The sequence below is a fragment of the Pongo abelii genome, chromosome 6, assembly GCF_028885655.2.
Source record: "Pongo abelii isolate AG06213 chromosome 6, NHGRI_mPonAbe1-v2.0_pri, whole genome shotgun sequence".
NCBI classification, from domain to species: domain Eukaryota; kingdom Metazoa; phylum Chordata; class Mammalia; order Primates; family Hominidae; genus Pongo; species Pongo abelii.
In genome coordinates, this window is record NC_071991.2 from 47,079,156 (window position 1) to 47,098,870 (window position 19,715).

The 19,715-nt window shown below is 37.9% G+C and overlaps 1 protein-coding gene across 12 annotated transcripts in view; it reads right to left on the minus strand.

The window, feature by feature from the left end:
• The window catches only part of NME8 (NME/NM23 family member 8), a 52,250-nt gene extending 36,043 nt beyond the window's left edge, over positions 1 to 16,207 (minus strand). For 2 of the 12 annotated variants that reach the window (XR_008526938.1, XM_054559293.1), the window contains exons 1-8: positions 16,014 to 16,207; positions 14,445 to 14,484; positions 14,309 to 14,366; positions 14,003 to 14,109; positions 7,377 to 7,448; positions 2,583 to 2,699; positions 1,382 to 1,448; positions 431 to 504 (exon numbers count right to left, since the gene is read on the minus strand). Coding sequence is in view for 11 of the 12 variants with exons in the window: in XM_054559293.1 (XP_054415268.1) it covers positions 431 to 504; positions 1,382 to 1,448; positions 2,583 to 2,699; positions 7,377 to 7,448; positions 14,003 to 14,109; positions 14,309 to 14,366; positions 14,445 to 14,477 (528 nt within the window). In the remaining variant the exon portion in view is untranslated. Of the gene's footprint in view, positions 1 to 430; positions 505 to 1,381; positions 1,449 to 2,582; positions 2,700 to 7,376; positions 7,449 to 14,002; positions 14,110 to 14,308; positions 14,367 to 14,444; positions 14,485 to 15,685; positions 15,936 to 16,013 lie in introns of those variants that run through there. The other 10 variants (XM_054559297.1, XM_054559295.1, XM_054559294.2 and 7 more) reach the window with 8 other exon arrangements.
• Positions 16,208 to 19,715: the final 3,508 nt, after the last annotated feature.

The window sequence follows — 19,715 nt, forward strand, 5'->3', positions numbered from 1 at the left end:
ACAAGTTCTCTTTGCCTGCTGCCATCCACGTAAGATGTGACTTGCTCCTCCTTGCCTTCCACCATGATTGTGATGCCTCCCCAGCCATGTGGAACTGTAAGTCCTATAAACCTCTCTCTTTTGTAAATTGCCCAGTCTCAGATATGTCTTTATCAGCAGCATGAAGACAGACTAATATACAATCTAGTATAAGAACTGTAATTTTTTTAAATTTACATAGGACGCTGGTAGAGTAGGATCATTTACAGAAGGATGCATGAATAGATCGAGCCTTGTAAAGATATAAAGTACTCAAAGCCTCCAGAGGTACCTAGCACCAGTAGTGCATTTTGTTCTATTTCACTCTAAATGGTAAGCTTGTCTTCAAACTGACGATTAAGAGGTTGTTATTTTGCAATTAATTTAATCATAGTTGGAAAATATTACTTACTTTTCTTTTAATTTCTAGACCTTTTTTACTAATCACAGCATCTGGTTTGATAACAGCAATACTGTGTAATTCCTCTAGAAAAAAATTTAGAAAAAGACAGAATTTCATTTTCTTGGCACAAAGTCTGGATAATGCAGGATCTGGCAATTAGCAATATAAATTTCTAACGATCAGTTAATTGTTGCCCATTGATAGCTGTGTATTTTACTATGGCATTTCGACTACCAGAGGGTTCCTACTTAGAATCAAATGGCAGTTCCTATATTTGCATGGAGGGGAAACATTCACAAGAGTTTTTAATCAAGAGGAAACAAAAATTGAGTAGGTAGGCCCTGGTGGTTTGAATGCAATTCCCATGCATAAGAATCACACACGGGATCCATCCAGCACAGTACTACCAGTAAGTGAAGTTTTAACTGTGAATCATGCAAGTAAACATCACCAACAGATCCGTCTATGAATGTATTATAATGAGCTTTTAGTGTAAGATAACTCATTTGGTTGTGGCTGTTTGCCTCTGCTCCCTCCAGAGTATGAACACATACACCCTGCTACCCCAATGCAGATAATCTAGTGAAGGCGTGAAATTGTTAACTGCAAAGCAAACCAAGAGTATGGGTCATCAAGGAAGAAGTTATCATCACAAATATTTGGAAGATGATGAAGGATGAAATAGGAAGCTGCTGTCCAGATAAGTCACAGGAGACAGGAATCCATTGTACTGGGTAACCTCTGAAAGGCTCCAGGGCCAGAACCAAAGGTAAGGCGAGTGAGGAAAAGGAGGTGCTTTTTAATAGCTGAGTCTTGCAAGGCACAAATCATCATTTATCTGAACAATTCCTCATTAATAAACATGGATTTTGTTACCAGTGTTTTGCTGAAACAAGTGATGCTGTGATGACCGCCCATGTACAAAAAACCCTTGGATTACTTTGAAGTAAATTTACTTACGAACACTTTCATATGTTGATTCCTCACTAACTTCTGAATCTGAATCTACTAATGGAATTTCAGGATACTATGAAAAAGAAATGGAATGCAAAGATAACAGTTATGTTTTAATATGATAGTGAGTGGGTTTTTAGAAATTTTGTATCTAGTAAATATTTATAGTCTAAGAAATAGAAAGTAAAGTAGAAGAATTCCTGAACTTATCTAACATTACTGTCTCCAGTTTTCCACTTAAATAAAATAAGGGATGTTTTAAAATGGAAGGGGCAGGAATAATGCATATGTGCAGTATGAAAAGGGTAGCAAACCTTAATTTTTTTAATTTTTTTTTAAATTTTTTTTGAGTAGGAGTCTTGCTGTGTCACCCAGGCTGGAGTGAAGTGGTGCTATTTTGGCTCACTGCAATCTCCGCCTCCTGGGTTCAAGCGATTCTCCTGCCTCAGCCTCCCGAATAGCTGGGATTACAGGCACCCACCACCATGCCCAGCTAATGTTTGTATTTTTAGTAGAGACGGTATTTCACCATGTTGGCCAGGCTTGTCTTGATCTCCTGACCTCAAGTGATCTGCCCTCCTTGGCCTACCAAAGTGCTGAGATTACAGGCGTGAGCTACTGCACCCAGCCAAACCTTAAAATCTAATAAGAGCATGGGAGATAAAATAAGAACAAAGCAGAAATTAATAAATAAGAAAACTGTAAACACATCATAATCGTGTTAAATATAAAAGGGGCATTTGATAAGTGTGAAGATCTATTCTTTACCATTACTCTCAGCAAATTTGGAACAAAATGATATTTCCTTAACTTAAAAAAAAACTTTCTCAAACCAATAATCAATATCCTATTAAAGAGCAAAGTACCAGAAGGACAAAGGTTCCTAACTTTCAGGGAAGCCATGAATATGCTTCTGTGATTCTGTGAACTATCCGAAAGGTTTCATTTTTATGTATATAAATACATATACACATGCATTGCCAAAATGCTTCCCAGAAAGGTTGCACAATTTAGACACCTGGATAGTTACAAAATTAGGTTAAACAACTTAGGAAAACATCAAACAAAAGGTAACGTACTTTTTAAAAATTAAAAGACATAAAGTACTCTAAGCCTTTAGAGGTACCTAGCACCAGTAGTGCATTTTGTTCTATTTCACTATAAATGATAAGCTTGTCTTCAAACTGTTGTTAATCCAAAGTATTACCTGAGGTCGAGCCATTTCACCTGCTGCAATTTTTCTCTCCTCATCGACCAAATTAATAACTTTTTTATTAACAAGCGGTGCATTTGCACCCTGAATCTTTGCAATAATTTTGCCATTCTATAAGGGAAATGAAAACAGGAGGCGAACTTTCATTTGCAGAACACATCAAGAACTAACACTTAAACTGGACTAAGTCATCCCTCCCTTCTACCCTACTCTCATCCTCATGAATCCTCTTTCAGCTATGGTAATTAACCATTTTACAGTAAGGTCTTAATACTGTGAATGTTCTTGACTTGATAAACTCAGCTCTTTGAGTTCTGCGTCCAATTTGCATGTCCTCCAGCACCTTGCAGCAAGTCATCCCCCTGCAGGAGCTCTCACCTGATGCAGTCTCTCCTGAGGCATCCTTGATTTAAAGTTGAACAATTCAGGATAGGCCTCCCAATGACATCCTCCCTAGTTATTTTTGACACCATGCCCCTTTCACTCACTCATCTTTCAACACCTGTTTACTAAGCATCTGTTTACTGGGCCATACCAGGCATAATGGTATAAAATAATAGATCTGGTACCTGACCTAATTAGATTAAAAAAAAAAAGCCCTATGTAAAAACACAAACATGTGAAACAGCAACCTTAGTAGGTGCTACCAAGAGTGGTGCAAAGCCCTTGGAGCACCTATAATAATGGGTTTTGGTCAAAGAGATCAGGAAATGTACTTCTCAATGTCAGGAAGTGATTCTTGGTTTAAAATATGAAAGACGGGTAACAGCTAATTGGGCAAAAAGGAGAAGGAAGAGCAAAAGGAATAACAGACATAAGAGTTCTAAAGCTGGAAGGGAAGATGGCAAGTGACAAGGCCAGGTGACAAAGTGAGCCTGATGTGAGTTGAAGCCCAGCACCCAGGGGAAGCCACACCATGCACAGCCTCGTGGGCCAGGGATTCAGTCTTCATCCTAAGTGCAGTCAGAATGTTTAAACAGAGGCCATGACCACGATTAAAATTGTCTGTAAAAATTATTTCACCTACTGTGTGGAAAAAGTGCTGGGGGGAGCAAAAGAAAATATTCGCAGACAAGTTAGGAGCTACGCTAGAGGTGGAGGTGGAGAGATGATGGTGGTGGAGATAGAAAGAATGGAAAGAGGTAGATGAGTGTGACAGAGATTTGGGCAGTAAAATTGACAGGTCCAAGGTATGACTTGGATAGAATGTGATGTAAAGAGATGTCACCAAGGCGACTCTTCTGTTTCTCACTTGAAAACTGGATAAATTATAAGTTATCATGTTATATGCCAAATTCAGAGACAATAGAAGGGGACTGTGTTTTGTGGGGAGGAAGATGTGGTATTGAATGAGTTTGCTGTGAGATGCTTTTTGAGAAAGCCAATAGGAGATGCCAAGACACCAACTGGAAATGCTGCGAGTGGAAAGCATAGCATTCAGCTGAAGATGTAAATGTGATTTATTGATATACAGATGGTGGTGATTGAAACTGTGTGTAGAGGAAATTTTCTAAGGAGAGTGTATAGCCTGATAAAGTCAATATTTAATTATGGAATAAAGAAGGGTGAATTTGCCAAAGGGACAGAGGGAAGTGGCATCCAGGAAGGTGAAAGGAAAACCAAGTCACATAAGCCAAAAGAAGCAAATATTTTTAAAAGGAGGGCATGGTCACCATATTCAAACCATTTAAGAGTTACACATGATGAATACCTAACAATATCCATTATACTTAGCGCAGGCTGGTATTTGGATACATTAGCAACAGCAATTTTGGTGGAATAATCAGAACTCAGGTAGAATGGATTAAGGAGTTAATGGGATGAAAAGAAAAGAAGTAAAATTAAATATATAAAGTCTTCTGACCAATTTAGCTATGAGGTGAAGACAAGAAATGGATGGTGGCTAGAGACGGATATGCTGTCAGAAAGAAGTATTATATATTTTTTAAATTGAAAAGACTTAATCATATTCAAAAGCCAATGAGAAGGATCCAGTTGAGTAAGGTTTAAATAAAACCTGAAACTCTAGTTACCATTTCTAACTAAAAAGTATCTTTCAACAATTCTGTGAACTATCTAATAACTCTTGAGGAAGGCTTCTGCTGAGACTAGCTGGAATGAATCTGTTGTCAGCTAAAAATGCTGACCCATACAAAGGGACATTGAAGGAATATCTGAATAAAATGAGCATTGGGCTTGATGGTGTTTTTGTGATCACAGAATTCTATTCTTAAATTAATGATTATGGATGTGGAGCAATGGGCAGTCTGAGACATGATTGCAGGAGTGATTGGATGAAGTTTATTGGAAGAAAAGTTTATTAGCAGCTAGGAGGTCAAGAATTGAAAGGCCAGGACATTGGGTGGGTTGTCAATGTGGATACTAAAGTCCTCAAGGTGATGACAGGACTCAGGCTTGAGAGTAAGACTTTGAACCACACGCCAAAGACTTCAGTCATCAATAGACCTGATTTGAAGGTCGGTAAATGACAGGAGTGAGATGGGGGAACAGGAGATTTAGCCACGTGAAACAGACCTCTAGTAATAGCAAAGAAAAGAAAGTTGTTGAAGAACTAAGAAGTAAGGGAAACACCAACTCTATTCCACATTCTGAAATAAACAGTTATCACTTCTGGGCTGTGGAGAGAGTGTCCAAAGAAAGAAGGTAGAACTAAGGTAAGCCAAGGAAGTGAGACAAAAGCTCAGAGCCATGGTCAAAAATCTTAGGAAGTCATTTTAATTCCAGATGTCATAGAGTGGAAAGGTTTGGGAGACAGGGGAAGAGTTGGAGAACTGGGTGTGACAAAGAATAAGCACCAGAAGGTTGGATGAAACATGGCTACAAGGAAGGTGGACTTAAACTCTGGGCACTGATTGCAGGAGTTAGAGAACATGGATTGGATGGTCCACTTGAGGAGAGTGGGGCTGGGTCTACTGGTCAGACTGGACTAGCTGTTGGGGTAATGGCCCGATTAGTCTGTTTTGTGTTGTTATCAAGGAGTACACGAAGCTGGGAACTTTGTAAAGAAAAGTTTATTTGGCTCAAACTTTTGCAGACTGTACAAACATGGCACCAGCATCTGCTTCTGGTGAGGACTCAGGAAGCTTGTTCTCATGGAGGAAGGGAAAAGGAGACAGCATGTCACGTGGAGAGAGAAGGAGCGAGAGAAAGGTGAGATGGTGCCAAGCTCTTTAAATAACTAGCTCCCGCATGAACTAATAGAGGGAGAACTCACTCATTACTGTAGGGAGGGCACCAAGCCATTTACAAGGCATCTTCCCCAATGACCCAAACACCTCCCACTAGGCCCCACCTCCAACATTGGAGGTCACATTTCTGCATAAGATTTGCAGGAAACAAATATCGAAACTATATTATTGACTATCCCAGAGCTCCAGACTCTACAATGTGACCCACCTGCCCAATCTTTTCTCTCAGTCCCATGCTCCTGCCCACTATGTGCAGCTAAAGCCTCCTCATTGTTCCATGAGCCCCCCAAACCCATTCTGCCTCTGTGTTGTTATTCATTCTGGTCCCCTCATGAGTGTAATGACATCTAGTTTAGGAGTCAGCAAACCTCAACCCAGTCCAGAGACTGTATTTTAATCATGCTGAAAATATTCACTCCCGGCCCTTTACAAAAAACAAAACCAAACAAAAACAACAACAACAACAAAAACAACGTTAGCTGACCCCTCACCTAAATCATTGAATTCTAAACATCCAACTTAGAGGAGATCTACAATGCATTTTTTACCATTCAATGCATTTTTTTATCATTAACCCAGCAATTCAACTCTTTGAAAGGGTTGCAAGAGTATTATTCAAAAGCAGAAAAAAGTTATATCCAAGATGTGTTTTTAATGAGTATTTCTAATATCAAAAATAAATATACCACAGTGGAGGAACAGTCCAAGTCCTGTCTATCTCCTCCGTGAAGGCTTGCTTTCTTCTGTCTCAATTCTCGAACTCTGTAGCAGCTATACCCTGTGTCACACAATTTAGCACTAACTGTACACTCTGCTTTTAGAAAATAGCACTTTTTATGTCTTTCTAACTATTCATTTATATTTTATATTTATTTTATTATTACTTATTTTTGAAAATAGAGATGTGCTCTCCCTATGTTGGCCAGATTGACCTTGAATTCCTGGCCTCAAGCAATCCTCCCACCTCAGCCTCCCAAAGTGCTGAGATTACAGGCGTTAGCCACTATGCCTGGCCTCTGTCTGATTATTAAAGTTGTGTGTTCCTCACAGAATATGTGGAAAATATAGAATAGTATGAATAATAAAACTTAGTCACCTGTTCCTCACACATAGAAAACTACTATAACATTTTGGTGGATCCACTTGCTTTTTTCTTTATAAATATAGAGATAAGAGTAATATGTATTACAAAAGACTGATCATATAGATGCTTTCTTGTATGGATATGCATGAATGTTTATAACCAATTCTCTCTTGCTAGGTATCTAAGAAATTTCCAAGGTTTTACTGCTGTAAATAATTTATTGTACAAATCTCCAATCATTTCCTTAGTAAAGGTAAACACCATCTTACTTTTCCTTTCCCTGATCAACCCAGTGTGTCATCATCTAATCCTTTCAATCCATATTAAGCTCCTAGCGGCCAAATTATAAAATTTATAAATAGTCAAGAAAAGATAAGGCGAACATTGTATAATTACTGTCATTGGCAAACAATTTCATGGTAATTTTACAATGTTACTTGTTCTTAACTGCAAACTGGAATCTGATAATGCAATTGAGAAAGTATATATACTTACAACACTAAAGAGAAAAACAGGTTCACATTTATCTCTAAATGGCTGCAAAGTCACAATGTTGTCAGCTTCTGCCTGGAAAAAGTAAATATTTCATATAATAATAAATAAAACTATATTCAATTTGATACACTATGTTGAAACAATGCAGAGATACATATAATTTTTAGGTTTACTGCAACATTCGGTATGCCTTAGTGGTTTTAGGGATCAAACTGCACATACTGGCGATTCAAGCCCTACATCATTTGGCCTTAACCTTTCCGCACTGCTTCCCTTTACATTAACCAACCTTTAGCCAAACTTATTTACTCATCTTTTCCTCCTTGGTCCTGTCCTTCTTCTATTGTCCCTGTTCAACTATCCTTCCTCCAATTATGTCTCACTTCCTTTTGCTGTAAATCATCTCTTGTTCTGCACAGCACGTTACTGCCCCTCTCCCAAGGCACCTATGTCCCTTTCAATATTCTACTACAGGCACGTGTGGGCCTGTTGCACCTGCTCTGTTAGAAGGAGAGTTGTGTGCACAGAGAGAGTATGTTTCCTATCCACGTTTGTATCTCATCTCCCTCTGTCAGTCATAGGGCCATACATTAAAAGAGGCTTACTAACCATTCCTTGAATAAATCAGTAGTCAACTTTTAAAGATTTTGAATTTTATGTCTGTAATTTTCTTAATATTTTCTCATAAATTTCAAGTTGTTCCATATTAATTATGAACAACTATACATTCAATAATAGTGTCTTCTTCCATATTAACATAGTATCCATTGGTCCAGCGGCCAGAATGAGATCATTTGGTAGGGTCTTCTGTAAGAGTTGGTGTTTTAGTCAGTTTGGGCTGCAGTAGCAAATTGCTATTGACTGGGTGGCTGAACAACAAACATTTATTTCTCATAGGTCTGGAGGCTGGAAGTCTCAGATTAGGGTGCCAGCACAGTCTGGGTGCCAGAAGTGAAGGCCCTCTTCTCCATTAATGTCCTCACCTTGAAGAAATCACATGTCTCTTCCTTTATTTAAAGGCTTTGATTTTATTCTAATTACCTTCTAAAGTCTCCATCTCCAAATATCATCACATTGGGGATTAGGATTTTAATGTATGAAATTTGATGGCAAACATTCAGTTTATAGCAGTTGGTTTTTGTAACCTAAGGCAATGCTTTTCAAAGCATTTTCACTATGTTTAGTGCAATACCATAAACCATGACTAACACCTTGGGATCCAGACAAAGTGCTACTAGGGATGTTGGAAGTGCTCCTAAAAAGCTGAGAAAAATCATGACATTACAAGAAAGAGCTGACTTGCCTGATAGGTACCCTAGATGGAGGTCTGCAGCTGCGGTTGCCCACCATTTCAAGATAAAAGAATCCAGCCTAAGAGTAATTTTTTTTAAAGGAAGTTCATGAAGCCATTGCTGCAGCTATGCCAGCAGGCATATAAATCTTGCACTTTTTTTGAAATACCTTTTTATCTCACATTGAAAATGCAGCTTTTATGCAGGTGCAGGATTACTATAAGAAAGGCATGCCTATAGGACTCTAATATGATTCCAAAAAAAGCAAAGTCATCATATGACAACTTAAAACAAAAGGAAGTGAAGGATCTAAGGCTGAAGAATTTAATGCCTGCAAAGGATGGTTTGATAATTTTTGAAAAGGTTAAAAAATATTAACATATCAGGAGAAGCAGCTGCTGCTGACCAAGAGACAGCAGAAGAGTTTCCAGATGCCTTTAAGAAAATAATTAAGGAGAAAAGATGTCTACCTGAACAGGTTTTTAATGCAGATGAAAGTGCCCTAAACTTGGATTTTGGTGGGGGGAGGGGAATGCCACAAAGGTCGTTATTTAGTAAAGAAGAGAAGTGAGCACCAAGACTTAAGGTAGAAGAGACAGGCTAACTCAACCCTTTTACGCATTGCAGTCGGGTTTATGATCAGGGCTGTCTTTCTCAATAAAACTGCTAACCCCCAATCCTTGAAGGGAAAAGACAACACCAGCTGCCAGTCTTTCAGGTGTACAACAAGAAATCCTGGACAATGAGAACCTTTTACTCTGGATTGGTTCCATCAGTGCTTTGTCCCTGCTGTCAGAAAGTACCTTGCCATTGAGAGACCGTTTTTAAAGTTCTTTGATATTGGACAATGCCCCTCATCACCGAGAATCCCATGAGGTCAACACCAAAGGTATCAAAATGATCTACTTGTCCCCAAACACAACATCTATAATTCAGCCTCTAGATCAGGGGGTCATAGGACTTGGAAGGCTCATTACACATGGTACTCTATGGAAAAAAATGTCAGCGCTATGGAAGAGAACCCTGATAGAACATCATTAAACTCTGGAAGAATTGCACCATTGAAGATGCCATCATTGTTATAGAAAAAGCTGCAAAAGCTATCAAGCACAAATTAATAAATTCCTGCTGGAGAAAATTGTGTCCAGATGTTGTGCATGACTTCATGGGATTTATGACAGAGCCAATTAAGGAAGTTATAAAAGAGACTGTGTACATGGCAAAAAGGTAGGGGGTGAAAGGTTTCAAGATATGGATGTTGGAGAAATCCAAGAGCTGAGAGACACCACACCAGAGGAATTAACAGAAGACAAATTGACAGAGATGAGTGCCTCTAAAGCAGTGCCAGATGATGAGGGAGAAGATGTAGAAGAGCCAGTGCCAGAAAACAAACTGACATTAGAACATCTGGCAGAAGAATTCCAGTTATTCAAGACTGCTTTTGACTTCATTTATGACATGGACCCTTCTATGATATGGACACTGAAACCAAAGTAAATGGTAGAAGAAGGATTGGTACCACATAGAAACATTTTTAGGGAAATGAAAAAGCAAAAACATCAGACAGAAATTGCCACGTATTTCCATAAAATTACATCCACCATGCCTGCTTCTCCTGCCTCCCCTTCCACTTCCTCCACCTCTTCTGCTTCTGCCACCTCTGAGACGTCAATACCAACTCCTCTTCCTTCTTCTCCTCCTCAACCTACTCAATGTTAAGATGATGAGGATGAAGAATTTTATGGTAATCCACTTCCACTTAATGCATAGTAAATATATTTTGTTTTCCTTGTAATTTTCTTAATACTATTTTCTTTTCTCTAGCTTACTTTATTGCAAGAATATAGTATATAATACACATAACATACAGAATATGTATTAATCGACTGTTTATGTTACCCATAAGGTTTCCTGTCAACAGTAGGTTATTAGTAGTTAAGTTTTGGTGGAGTCAAAAGTCATACATGAATTTTTTACTGCATAGGGGGGTTAGCACCCCTAACTCCAGCATTGCTAAGGGTCAACTCTATTTAGAAGTAATTCAGGTATTATAATTACAATGTTTATATTATAATACATAAATTATTAAGGATTAAATAATTTAATAATAACATGATAGTAACTATAATAAACACCATTTACTAAATTTTTATATGCCTATATATATATATACATAAAATATTTAATGTTCCTCTTTTAAAAAGGCACACAGCAGAAAAAAATTGTATACTGACCATTAAGCTCAGGGTAATTTTAATAGGTAATAACCTCATACATTTTAATTTTGGACCTACATAGTCAAGTTCAGAATGTCTGTCTTCCTTGATTAACAGCAGAAAACAATATGTCTGGCAGAGGACATCCCCCCATTGCTGCTCACAGTGGAGGTTTGGAGATATAATTTTCTTTCACCTTTATGGGCAGATCACCAGAATCCAGAACCCCTAGTCTATGTGAATGTCTACTCCTACCACTTTTGAACAAATTTTCCTAATGCCAACTGCCAGGATTCACAAGAATTTCCTGATCCTCAATTCCCTGTGATCTATCTGTCAGCTGTTAGACACTTCTGATACTGTCTTTTAACTTCTATCAACCCATTTCCAATTGCATGTGGCAATCTCCTTTAGGCCCTATTCTCTACTCTTCTAACTTGATTTTTCTTCCCTGCAAAGAATCAAGTCTAGAATAATTTCCTAGCTCCTTTCTGATGGTTCCGATTCTCCAGAGTGAAACAGGTTGTTACAGAATCTTGTCTTTAAAAAAACCATGATGACAAGAGAATGGAAAAACAAGCCACAGACTGGGATAAACTATTTGCAAAAGTAATACCTGATAAAGCACTGTTATTCAAAATACACAGAATGCTTGAAACTCAACAATAAGAGAACAAACAACCCAATTAAAAAATAAGCCAAAATCCTTAGCAGACACCTCCTCAAAGAAGATATACAGATGGCAAATAAGTATATATAAAGATGCTCCACATCACATAATCTCGGGAAACGCAAACTAAAACTACAATGTGATTCCACTACACACCTATTAGGATGACCAAAATCCAGAGAACAGATGCTGGTGAGGATGTGGACCAACAGAAACTCTCATTCATTTTTGGTAAGAATGCAAAATGGTACAGCTGCTTAGGAAGGTGATTTGGTGGTTTCTTACAAAATAAAACATATCATTACCACATGATCCAGCAGTCTTACTCCTTGGTATTTACCCAAATGAGTTGAAAAATGTATGTTCATACAAAAACCTAAGCATGGATGTTTATAGCAGCCTTTTCCTAACTGCTAAAATTTGGAAGCAACCAAGATGTTCTTCAGCAGGTGACTGGATAAATAAACCCTGGTATATCCAGATAATGAAGTATTATTTGACACTAAAAAGAAATGAGCTATCAAATCATTAAAAGACATGGCACATATCACTAAGTAAAAGAAGCCAATCTGAAAAGGCTCTACACTATGTGACTCTAACTATATGACATTCCGGAAAAGGCAAAACTGTGGAGGTAGTCAAAAGATTGGTGGTTGCCAGAGGTTATGGGGTAGGGAGAGATGAACAGATTACAGAGGATTTTGCAGGGAATGAAACTATACTATATGATGCCATAATATAATAAGTACATGTCATTACACATTTGTTAAACTCCCTAAAATGTATAACACTGAGAATGAACTTTAACGTAAACTATGGATTTTGGTAAATAATGATGTGCCAGTGTAGGCTAATCCGTTGTAAAATGTACCACTCTGATGTGGGATTTTGATAGTGGAAAAGGCTATGAGAGTGTGGGGATAGGGGATATATGAGAACTCTTTACTTTCTGGTAAATTTTGCTATGAGCCTAAAACTGCTCTAAAAATAACATCTATATGAAGACTTTTTTAAAAAAATTAAAGAATGAAAACCTTACAAAGTCCTTATTTCAGAAGACAAAAAAAAAGTCAATTCCTTCACCAGGACAACAGGATTTAACTACTGTAGACAGCCACTTACTCTCTTGAATAGAAAAATAATAAGAGGTGAGTGTCTAGGCTTTAAACTGCTTATTCATCATCTTGAACTAAGGAAAATAAGTCCTATGGAAAATGCATTTAAAGAAGGGGATGGATAGTGAAATACAAGGTCAGTAGGCAAACCCATTCCAATGTTTGGGTTGAAAGGGGCCATGAAAGACCTGTAACTGGAAGAACACGAGTGGGTTGTGGTTGCATGTCTGCATTAGGAACTATGTATTCCAGAGATAAGGAGTAAAGATCTGTTATCATCTGTTATCTCCTCCTGTATTTTAAGTCTAGTTGGTTTGGGAGCTTTTCTATATAACATAAATATATTATATAAGCCACACATATAAATTCTCCAGTAGGGACATTTAAAAACAAAAAAGGTGAAAATAATGTGATAATAAATTTTACTTAACCCGATACATCCAAAATATTTTCATTTCAACATGTAATCAATGTATAAAATTATTGATGGCATATTTCACTTTCTTTTTTCCATATTAAATTTTTAAAATCTAATGTGTCTCTTACACTTAAGAGTACATCTTAATTCATATGCTAAATGTTAATCAGAAATAATTAATCCTTAATTAGCTTTAATAAAATTTACAGTTAAGTAGTAGATTCACATACTCAAGTTATCTCAGATTTTAAAAGTTTTACAATAACTCAATGGAGTATCAGTTTGAAAATTCAGATTTAAATTCATTAAAATTAAAAATTCAGTTCCTCAGTTGGACCAGCTACATTTCAAGAGCTCCATAGTCACTTATGTCTAGTAGCTACCATGTTGGACAACAAAATTCTAATTAGTTGATCATTTTATGTGAATAGATTGAAAAAACAGTACAATTAAGTAAAATGTGTTTGGCTATAATATTTTAATCCCTTATTGCAAGCAGGCAGCAAATAAATGAGGAAAAAAATCATTGCCACTGGAAAATATGGTAACTGGGTTAATGCAAAGGCACTACTCAATGATACCCAGTAAACAGCTTTTGCAGCCCTTATTCTAAAGGACACACTGAACATGTGGTCAGGTGAAAGGAAACAGAACAATAGACATATCCATTATTACACTTTCCTCACTTTCACAGTAATGGTAAATAGCCTCGACGTTATAAGAATGGGATAAAAATCATGTTCATTCTCAGATCTAGTAGAATTAAATATATAGTAAAACTGTCAAGTAAAGACTATCTATTTTGAAGAACTGACAGATTGTTTAAATTAAGACAATACTTAAAGTATTAGAGGATACTTAAAAACTATAAAATATAATATGAAAACAGTGGTTTAATGAAAACAAAATTCTTACGACAGCAAAATGCAGAATTTCATCTTCGTTCAGTTCGTTTTTCAATTTTCTGAATAAAGGTTGCATTGCTTTGCAAGGTCCACACCAGGCTTGGTAAACATCAATCACTAGAAGATGATGATATTTATGAAATAACTAAGTCTACCAATCTAGGATAGCAGTTATCCCAATGTGGAGCCATGGCCAGGGCAAAGGCACTGCAGGATTTCTTGGTCAAAGTGGGGAGTGACACTCTAGAGGGACAGGGTGCCAGGAGGTGCCCTAGGTCAAACCCCAGGTGGTCATACAGCCGGGGAGTCCTTATACCTGTTAAGCCTTTGTTCTGCAACATCTCATCCCACAGGCTTTGATTATTGATGACTGTCTGCAAAGTGGAAGGCACTGTAAAAGGTATTCAAGCACCAGTGCACCAGATAAAGAATTGTTGATATGTCAGACCCACCTGTAACTGGACTTCTCGTTTTTTGCTTGCCATTTATCTACTGTCATAGGAAAAAGAAAGAAAAATTTTTAAGTAGGAAATTTAAATAATATTTTATTTATGCATGCAAATAACATCTTTTAAAAAAATTTTTAATTTTTGTGGGTACATAGTAGATGTATATATTTATGTATCTCTGTATTTATGTACTTAAATATTTGTGTATTTAAATCTGAGATATTTTGATACAGGCATGCAATGCATAATAATCACATCAGGGTAAATGGGGTATCCATCACTTCAAGCATTTATCCTTTGTGTTACAAACAATCCAATTATACTCTTTTAGTTATTTTTAAATGTACAATTTAGATTTTTTGACTGCAGTCACCTGTTTGCGCTAGCAAATACTAGGTCTTATTCATTTTTTTTTTTTTTTCTTTTTGAACATAGTCTCACTCTGTTGCCAGACTGGAGTGCAGTGGCACAATCTGGGCTCACTGCAACCTCTGTCTCCCGGTTCGAGCGATTCTCCTGCCTCAGCCTCCAGAGTACCTGCGACTACAGGCACCAGGCACCCGCCACCACTCCCGGCTAATTTTTTTTGTATTTTTAGTAGATACAGAGTTTCACCATGTTAACCAGGATGGTCTCAACCTCCTGACCCGTGATCCTCCCACCTCAGCCTCCCAGAGTGCTGGGATTACAGTATTCATTATTTCTAACTGCAAATAACATCTTAATGTACTAGTGAAAAATTTCCCCACTGTACATTGGATTATGCAGTGTCATCTTTGCTGGGGAGAGAGAAGCTAATGTCATGGAAGGACTATTGTATGCTAGGCTCTATGCTAAATGCTTATAGCTGCCACACTATCTTATCCTCCCAACAGTCCTGAAGCAAGGTAAGAATGTTAGGAGTCTGGTTTTTTTAAAGGTTTTACTTTCCTGAAATATTAGAAAGTGTTTCCTATATTATCAATTGCAAACATATTGTCTATGAACATGTCCGTGGATCTTTCTGGGGTCCCTCTTCAGATCTGGCTGCTCTAAGGATATTTAATCTTGAGAACAAGGCCACTAGTGTTTTCTGGGGCACAACATAAACTTCCCAAACTCCCCCTATTCAGTGGTATCAGGGGCGGTGTAGAACAGGGGTCAGTCAGCGTGTGGGCGATAGTGGACACTAGCGTACAACAAAGGAAAAGCCACAAACAAGAGTGTATCCCAGGAAAGGTGCTGGTTGCTCCCACAAGCCTTACACAAAACAGGTCGTCCTCTAAGCTAGACTGGGACGTTTAAAGAAAAGGAAGAAACAGGCCCAGAGGATCTAAATCAGCTCCCCCGTTGTGGCCGTTTGAGCGGTGACCTCGGCGAAGTTCCATTCCAGTACCTAGGACCCTGGTAGGGCCCGGGACTGAGGCTGGCCGGCCTCCTGCTGGGCTTTCTTCTCCAGCTGATTCAGCAAAAGGAAGAAGAGGGATTCCCTGCCTGTCTGGGAAGAAGAAGGGGGGCAACGTTTTGTCCAACCCATCTGCCCATGAGACTTGAGCGGCGTCTCGAGGCCGCTGCTCCAGCCAGCAGCTATACCTGAGCAGTGGGGACAAGACCAGGTGGCGCCTAAAATCCTCCACCTCTTCTGCCCACACATGAAGGAACAACGAAGTCCTGGTTCCACCATCACAAGACTCTTCTTCAGCTGCCTCCTCCCCAAACTCCCATCCCCCATCCTCCCATCCCTACATTCCCCTATCCCCAGATGCGCACCAAGGTGCGCTTTCCCAAGTGCAGATTTGATCATATCTCTCCTTGGCTTTGAATCCTCCCGTGACTGGCCATGCTTTACAGCATAAAATGCATACACCTCAAATCGGAGCATAAGGCTCTCTGCCAGCACCAGCCTTTTCTTTCTTTTTAACTTTGTCTTCATCTACCCTGGTTCGTTTTTTTTTCTTCTTCTTCTTCTTTTTCTTTTTTCTTTCTTTCCCTTTCTTTCTTTTTCTCTTTTTTTTTCTCTTTACTTTCCTTCCTCCCTCCCACTTGCAGCATCTGGAAATAATTTTTAACAATAGTTTCTGATTAATCCACAGGCCGAGATACAGAAAGCAACTGTAGAGTAGAGGGACACAATGAACCTTTGTAGGGATCCTCATCCCTGGAGTTGACCAAATAGATGAGCAGGGCTACCTACAGAAGGATTTTTGACCAGGATCATATCCTGTCAAGACAGGACACGTAGTACTCCTTCACTTCACCATCTGCAATTTTCTTTCCTTTTTTTTTTTAATTATACTTTAAGTTCTGTGATACATGTGCCGAAAGTGCAGGTTTATTACATAGATATACACATGCCATGGTGGTTTGCTGCACCCATCAACCTGTCATCTACATTAGGTATTTCCCTTAATGCTATCCCTCCCCTAGCCCCCCACCCCCTGACAGGCCCCAGTGTGTGATGTTCCCCTCCCTGTGTCCATGTGTTCTCATTGTTCAACTCCCACTTATGAGTGAGAACATGTGGTGTTTGGTTTTCTGTTCTTGTGTTAGTTCGCTGAGAATGATGATTTCCAGCTTCATCTATGTCCCTGCAAAAAACATGAACTCATCATTTTTTACGGCTCCATAGTATTCCATGGTGTATATGTGCCACGTTTTCTTTATCCAGTCTATCGTTGATGGACATTTGGGTTGGTTCCAAGTCTTTGCTATTGTGAATAGTGCTGCAATAAACATACATGTGCATGTGTCTTTATAATAGAATTATTTATAATCCTTTGGGTATATACCCAGTACTGGGACTGCTGGGTCAAATGGTAACAAAAGCCAAAATTGACAAATGGGATCCAATTAAACTAAAGAGCCTCTGCACCGCAAAAGAAACTATCATCAGAGTGAACAGGCAACCTAGAGAATGGGGGAAAATTTTTGCAATCTATCTATCTGACAAAGGGCTAACATCCAGAATCTACAAGGAACTTAAACAAATTTACAAGAAAAAAACAACCCCACCAAAAAGTGGGCAAAGGATATGAACAGACACTTCTCAAAAGAAGACATTTGTGAGGCCAACAAGCATATGAACAAAAGCTTTTCATCACTGGTCATTAGAGAAATGCAAATCGAAATCACAATGAGATACCATCTCACACCAGTTAGAATGGCGATCATTAAAAAAAGTCAGGAAATAACAGATGCTGGAGAGGATGTGGAGAAATAGGAACGCTTTTACACTGTTGGTGGGAGTGTAATTATTTCAACCATTGTGGAAGACAGTGTGGCAATTCCTCAAGGATCTAAAACCATCTGCTACTTTCAAAGAAGTTTTATGTATTTCCTATAATTGCTATTTCACCAGAGTCAGATTAGTAAATTGATTTTTGATTCTTCTTTGATTCAACACAATAGTTCACATGGTGAAATGTTCATGCAAATATTTCAGGCAAATTCTTCATATAACACTTTGATGCAAGAAGTTTCAGTGTATTCTCAAATTAGAACAGACATTTACCAGTGACCAATACATGGAAGGAAGGTGTAATTAGGCTATTTTTTTTTTTTACATCATTACTACTAATTGCAAAAACTTTGAATGTTGAGGCTTTAAAACATAAACCTGAAGAGCCTTTGACTTGGGTCTGCCCAGAATTGACTTTAAGAGCAAATTCTCTGAAAATGTTGGTTACAAGACAATGTATATTTTATTATAGGAGAGTGTAAGCCATAAATGCCAAAAAGCCTATGAGAGATGTTACTTCTCAAGGGATCTAATAGTTTGTTTCCCTCCTTGCATATATTTGACTTTATCTTTCAATATTCATTAAAGATACTCTCTTACATTGACCTGCCTTTTCTTACCCTCACACAGCACTATGTATAGTGCTCAATTTGCTTTCCTTGGGGCACAAGTTTATTAGTGCCTAATTATTTCATTTGTGTCTTCTCATGACTTCTAAATATATATGAAGACCCAGAAAAGAAGAACTGGATTGTAGAATTGTTTTCGCTTTGCTCTCTTCCTCTTGAAATCCTCTCTGGCACCTAGCATCACCATTTGTGCATAAACACTTTAAAATTAGATAGCAAGCTAGTGCATTTGGAAATAGCAGATATTCTTGACACATTTATGTACTCTTTAATGAAGATAAACAAAATTCTTAATTTTTGAATTCAAGAAATCTGTCTGGTGATTTCTCAAAGAACTTAAAACAGAGAGAGCTACAATTTGACCCAGCAATCTTATTGGATATACACCCAAAGGAAAGTAAATTATTCTACCAAAAAGACAATGCATTCATACGTTCATCACTGAGCTATTCACAATAGCAAAGACATGGAATCAATCCAGGTGCTCATCAATGGTACTCTGGATAAAGAAAATGTGTATATAAACATATATACCATGGAATACTACACAGCCATTAAAAAGAATGAAATCATATCCTTTGGAGCAACATAGATGCAATTGGAGGTTATAATCCTAAATGAATTAATTTGGGAACAGAAAACCAAATACTGCATGTTGTCCCTTGTAAGTGGAAGCTAAACACTGAGCACACATGGACGTAAATATTGGAACAATAGACACTGCAGATTACTATAAGCGGGAGACAAGGAGGGAGACGTGGATTGAAAAACTACTTATCAGATACTATGCTCATTACCTGAGTGATGGGATTTGTACCCCAAACCTCAGCATCATCCAATATTCCCATGCAATAAATCTGCACATGTACCCCTCATTTCTAAAATAAAAGTTGAAATTTTTTTAAAGTTTAATAAAATAAAGACACAATGCTTAAAAAAAAGAAGAAACCTGGTCCAGGTAATTAAGTAGACTATAAAGAAAATAAATGGTATAGGGACTTACTTTAATTTTATCACTTCATCTAGAGATAGAAGTAAGCTAGTCATCTATCCAGGAGAACTTTATATAACTTTTAAAAAATTTCTCCTATCCCCACTAGATCAAAATCACAGATTCTGAGTTCCAATTTTAAAAGTCACCTGCATAATAATACTAAATTAGATATTCTCTTTTCCCATTGTATATGAAATTAAGGCACTGAGAATAATAAAAACTCATAATAATAAAACAGAATGAGTGAACCTATTACAACTGCAACCTATTGGGAACTGCAAGGTTGATGGGTTTGGATTGAGACAAAAATTTTGTGCAGTTTCTATATGCGAGCAAATTTGCCAGCCTGAGACTAATCGGAAAGAGGCTTTGGACCTCCCTGTCTGCTTTCTGTCTCAGAGACTCAGCGAGTTGCAATAAACCAAAACAGTAGC